Genomic DNA, 6,000 nt, shown 5'->3' on the forward strand with positions numbered 1-6,000 from the left:
GAATCATTAAATTTCACAGGCCTTAGAATCTTAGTATGCAACGTACGTAAATTAGAATTTAGAAAAACTAATAAGAATACTGTATTTTTAAGTAAGCCACTCTTATTACTGTGCTTTCTCACCCCCTTAACATAATCTCCACTGCATAATAAGGACATGTGCAAAGCACAGTCTCAAACTTCAAGTAAACAAAATAAGTAGGTAATCTATATCTCCAAACTTTAGAAATCAAACAATTAAAAATAACTATAAAAGCGATCTTCTCCATTTAACTTCCATCTACAAACTGAGTGTTTAGAGAAGATCCTAAATTAAAACTATCAAGAAAACTCAGAACATTGTACGTAGAGAAATAGAGAAAAATACAGGTTTTTTTAATCTCCTTAACCTGATTTCAGGAAGTAGCCTGTAGCAAAATATTATCAACAAATATTAAAGACTGACTCAGCGAAAAGAGAAGGGAGAAGTTTTGATTATATGCCACATGTTCTGGGATGGGAAAACAGGATACGAAACCTGCCTAACTTCTAAGTTACTCTAACATCAGCTTTAAACAAACCACCTCACCTGTTCTGAAGATGAAGAAATATTCCAGAGAACAGCAATATAATGTTGGGGGGGGGGGGGGGGGGGGGAATGGTACAGAAGATTAAACAAACACCTCTTCTTATACAAGTAAGGAGATAAAAAAAAAAAAAATCAAAGAAATTAAAGAAGAATGTCTATGGTTTATAAATAATGTACAATTGACAATAAGCTGTTATAGGTTTCAAAGTTCTGCAAGATTTAGAAAAAAAAACAGGAAATTTTAAGAAAAAGGCATAAAAATAAAAAGGACATTAAAATTCCTAAGATAGAGAGGGGTAAAAGTCACAAAGCTATAGGACAAACCAATCTGGAAGCATATTGGAAACCTCAGAATTGGTCACTCCGTAAGCACCTTTCCCAGGGCTTGGGAAAGTTTTGCATCTGTTTCTGAAGCATCTGGTGCTAGCGACTATTTGAGATAGGTTACTGGAATACTTGTTTATTCCTGTATGAAAATTCCTATGTTTCTAAAAAACAAAGAAAATAGCAATAAAATAAATAGCAATAAGAAAAGCATCCATCCTCCAAGTTTACTTTTCAGCCAACTCCAAATCTCTTCACTCCCCAGGCAGCTGTTATTCCTGTATATAACGTATCCTGGACTAAATGAAAGCTAATCTGAGAGAATGGAAGTAATAACTACAGACTTAAGAAGAATTACTGTGACACTAGTCTTTTCAGAAAACTTAAGACTTCTTAGTATTACAGTGATTTTACCAAGTGTCACTATAATCAAAGATAATTTCTAAAAAGTAAAAATAAAACATAGTTATTTCAGATGCTATTAAATTTTGATTCAAGAGCACTTAAAAAGTATACATAGGCAACAGTACTGCTACTAATTTGTCATTCAATTGCCATTTTATCCTTGATTTGTCCTCTACTGAATGACAAATCTCATGTTACCAAAATGAACTATAAGGACAGCTTAATTATCAACAAAAAGACTTATCAAACTTATAATTCTCAGCATTAAATAACTGCATTGCATGAATACTACTCTCCCTTAAATAAGGGCTTCCACATGAGAGATCTGAAGAGACAGCACTGAATGCTTAAACACACGACACTAATCAAAGTTCTCCATCCTTGTGGAAAAATTTCTGAAAACCGATTCATAAAAACAAGAAAACATACACACACACACACGAGCATACTGATTTCAGTAAAACTGAAGAGATCTTTCAGTTTCATGATCAAATTTGTGGTCCAAGTCAAATACAAAGATTGATTCCAAACTCATACAACGAGGGCACTTACCCGGGACATCCGAGAAAGGACTTTGAACCTAGTTTCCTATGTCCCAGGTTAACACTCCCAACCAAGGGACAATTTTCCATATCAAGACAGACAGATGCCTCTTTCATTCAGATACCGAATACGGAAAAAAAAAAAAATTTGGAACACCACAAATTCATAGGATGGCAAAACCATTACCTGATCAGTTCTGACAGACCCCAGATCCCTGGGCTGTCAGTCAGAGCAAAGAAATTCAGGTTTCACCATGCAACTGTGCTAAAAAGCCATACGATACAGATTACCAGGAGCCCTCAGAGTAAAGAAACTCTTCTTCTCATCACATTTCTTCAGAAGCCCCAAACACTGGGTCATTGATTTGAAAGGACCCCAAAATGCACCAGCCATTGTTAGTATTCCTAGAAATTCCATGCAACAAAGGCTTCTCTGAGTTATTTGGTCTAATCTTACATCCTGTGTTTTTACAACCAGACACTTCTGTTCACAAACAGCGCTACTTTTCTAAGCCTCCAAAATATCTAATGCAGTACCTACTGTGCATGTGTAGAACCAAACATCACATGTACAATCAGTCTAACTCTCCACATTAATCTGTCCCAGACTGAGAAGACCCTAGATCAGCACTGAAGCAGGGTCTCCAAATTCCTTCAGGGAGACATGACCCATGCAGGATAATGGGCAAAAACATCATTAAACCAGTTTTACGTATTCTCCAGTCTTCTAGCTGTCAGGCTATGCACAGTGTAAGACAGAGAAAAAAAAAAAAAAAAAAAAAGAGTCAGTTCTGATTTTCATACACCCGGCTCGCATCATAAACTGGAACCAAGGATGCCCCCATTCCCTTCTCTTCTCCCCCCCCAAAAAAATACCTGAACCTGTCCATTATCTGCACTAAAATGTAATCAGTACAAATATACCAACAAACCCTACATGTAAAGATGCAGATCAAAAGTTCTTCAACGTGGTACAACATAAAAGTTTCCTGAACAAAGTTAAGAGATTTTTTTAGATGGGATAATTACATCTACATATAGTTATGCTTGCAGATGCTCTCTTTGTGAAGGCTGTATTTTCCCCTGCATGCACAGAGTTGCACTACCAAAACTTGTGGGGAACTCAGGCTTTTAACTAAGAAAAGCATTTGTTTAAATACTTCCCTCAAGCAAGGTGTCATCAGGAGCTCTGATCACCTACCTTTAAAGACTATTTGGATCCAAAGTATTCATAATAAACACAAACACCTTCTGCATAAGCCCTTTAAAACCAGTGTAAAATTGTACTGCAATTGACTGACTCAAGTAAGCTGCTGACATAATTTAAGAGTGTTTTTTATTTTAAGTCTTTTCTGTACTAATGAATATCTGAAAGAAAAATTCAAGCTATCTTCAAGTTTTAAAATAAAAAATTATTTACAATAGTTTAATCGATTTACCTGGCTTTGGAGCTGCCTGAGACCTGAGCATCTGGTGGGTTCTAAACATTCGTAAACACAGCACCTTCGCAGAATGCACCTTAGGTGGTAACACATTGCCAAAACCAGGAGTTGAGCACCCACTAACAGCAATACGCAGAAGGCTCGCCATTTCACCCAGACCTCACAGCAGACTCCTTGCCACGTATGGAATCCCTGCTGCATATGTAAAAACAAAGCAAGAATTATTAATGATACTAGACAGAAGGCATGTAAACTCACCAGCTTAAGCCCAGTCAACTGACACTAGCCGCAAGATGGTCATTTCTCCCCACCATTTCTTTCTAGCTAGAAAACAAAATCCACTGTTTTTTCCAAACTGAGTAAGGCAAATATCAAACCGAAGCAGTAAACTCATGAGAGAATTGACATTACAAGTTGACCTACAGATTGATATTTCTGTGACTCAAGACCGTATTCTCTTTACACCGTTGCTCTAAACAAGCAACTCTGACAAATAAAAATCTCCTGCATCCCAAGGAACCAGACAAACAATTCAAACCCCAGCCAGACCTCCCAAAGGAGTTACCCTGAGCGGGACAGCAGCTTACAGGCGTCAGGAAACATACCAAAGCAGACGCTCAGAGTGGGAAAGGCATCACCGGGAAAAGTGGGGCAGCGAGGAGCGAGCAGGGAAGCCGATCCGCACTCCCCGCCGGCTGCTGGGCCGCCCTCGCTAGCAGATGGCTACTGGCCGGCGAAGGGAAGGGCTCTTCGTCTGGAATCCCGCCGTCCGCGTTTATGGAGGCACTAACGTCCCGTCCCGTCCCGTCCCGTCCCGTCCCTCCCCATGGCTCACAGAGGCGGCCCACCGCTCCCCGCCGGCCCGGCCCACAAGGCAGCGGCCCCGTTTCACTCCCACCGCTATTTATAGCCCGCGGCCACTGACTGACCTTGGGCAGGCGGCTCGCCCTCCACCGCCCGGGCCTGCCACTTCCCACAGCCACAACGGCTGGCGGTCATCGCGCCCGCCCAGAGGGAAGCCTGGAGCCACCACCTCTCCGCCTCCCACCTGGGAGCGCTCCCAGGGGACCCTTTCTGCGTCACCTACCTTCTCTATACGTCCGCCTGCCCTTCGTTCCCGCCGCTCCCTGGGCGCTGCGAAAGCGGGACACCACAGCCTTCTCCTCAGCAACGGCCGCCCCCCGCCCGCGCCAGGAGAAAGCGAAGGTGCCCCCACACACCCCCCAGCCCGCCACACCACAGAACAGAACAACACACCCACCGGCCGATACCGCCAGCCCCGACACGGTACTGACCGACCTTGGGGCGGGGCGGGGCGGGCCTGCCCGCCCGCCAACCCGGAAGGAGTTAGGAGAGTGCGGAGGTCGGAGCAGACGGGTCATGCGGCGTCCCTCTCCCCGCTCTGGAAGGAGGTAGTGGGGGTGCCCGTCACGTGGCGTCTGCGTGCTGCCGGCGGCTCATGCTCGTGCTTCAGGCGCCTGCGCGCGGGGGAGGGGTGGCCCGGCGGCTCTCTACAATACGGGAGGATAAAAGAAAAAGAGGAACTCTTGCAACTGTATAAATACTAACATATGAATCGATAAAGAAAACGTGCAATAGCACGTTTAGAGACAGTTTACAGAGAGCAGCTTGTCAGGTTGCCTACACTATTGCATGTATATGTTGCCCTATTTCACACAATCTGTAATTTCTAGGTTTAAATTAGCCTTTTTTTTTTTAAATTTAACATTTAATTTTTAACATTTAAATCTGTGCAACTGTTTATGCAAAATATGCTTTGCCTGAGGCATTTTACGGTGTCATACAGCTTCCAGTCTCACAACTGGTGAACTATGACTAGAAGTGAAGTTAAGCACTGAAAACACGAGTCTCAGAGTGATTAATAGGATACCCTACTACTAGATGTTCAGGAGACTACTGTGCTTTTAAATAAATTTGTGAGAAAAATTGCATTTAGAGTTATGGCTTATGTGCTAATATGTGCTTTGTGTTTTGGGCTCAGTAACCATTGACTAGTGCAACAACATGCCTCATCAGTATGATAGAGATCAATATAATTCCAATTATTAATAATATATTCTATTTTAAAAGGTAGAACCAGCGCTCTCTGTCTTTCTAATTAAAATACGTTGTCAGCATAAAAAAACCAAACGTGTAAAAGTGCTTGTGTTCCGAATAGTGACAAAGTTGCAGTTTGTGGTTTCTCAGTACCAGACACTGCAGGTCTGTGCAGTATTGCTTCTGAATTAAGCGTGTTACCTAACAGTCTAAAACTTAGGATAAAGCAGGTAACTCCTCTAGTGGATATTTATAAGCGGTCATAACTACATTTGGTGAAAGTTTTAATCCAGTTATTGGGTGTTTAGGATATGTCTTGCTAGCTTAGCTATCTCAAGTTTTCTGCTGTTTCATCTCAGAGGATTGAAGTAATTTACAGGACCTCAGCTACTCGGGCCAGAACATTCTAAGCAGAATTTTAGGCATTGTCTAAAGGGGTTGACTACTGTAGGTAGTATTTGGGGATTGTAATTTTGGATTTAACTGCCTGAAAGATTTATTTTTAGGTGTCTACATTGGGGAGGAGAAATTGAGTTCCCAACCAAACACAACTGCTCTCATGCAAACCTCAGTAGTGCATCTGTAATGAAAAGATGGATCTGTGATCACATTCCACTCTACACGGTAAGTAGTTGCCAAGCAGTCGTTAAATTAAGATAATA

General features: G+C 41.9%; 1 protein-coding gene across 1 annotated transcript in view; it reads right to left on the reverse strand.

Annotated features, from left to right (window-relative positions):
• The window catches only part of LOC309601579 (NAD(P) transhydrogenase, mitochondrial-like), a 65,981-nt gene extending 61,538 nt beyond the window's left edge, over window positions 1–4,443 (reverse strand). The window contains exons 1-2 of the mRNA XM_082334676.1: window positions 4,368–4,443; window positions 3,278–3,475 (exon numbers count right to left, since the gene is read on the reverse strand). Coding sequence (XP_082190802.1) covers window positions 3,278–3,428 — 151 coding nt within the window. The 5' untranslated portion in view covers window positions 3,429–3,475; window positions 4,368–4,443. The remainder of the gene's footprint in view (window positions 1–3,277; window positions 3,476–4,367) is intronic.
• Between the last annotated feature and the right edge of the window lie 1,557 nt (window positions 4,444–6,000).

The sequence above is a fragment of the Platalea leucorodia genome (genome assembly GCF_965183815.1).
Source record: "Platalea leucorodia genome assembly, chromosome: W".
Lineage (NCBI taxonomy): Eukaryota > Metazoa > Chordata > Aves > Pelecaniformes > Threskiornithidae > Platalea > Platalea leucorodia.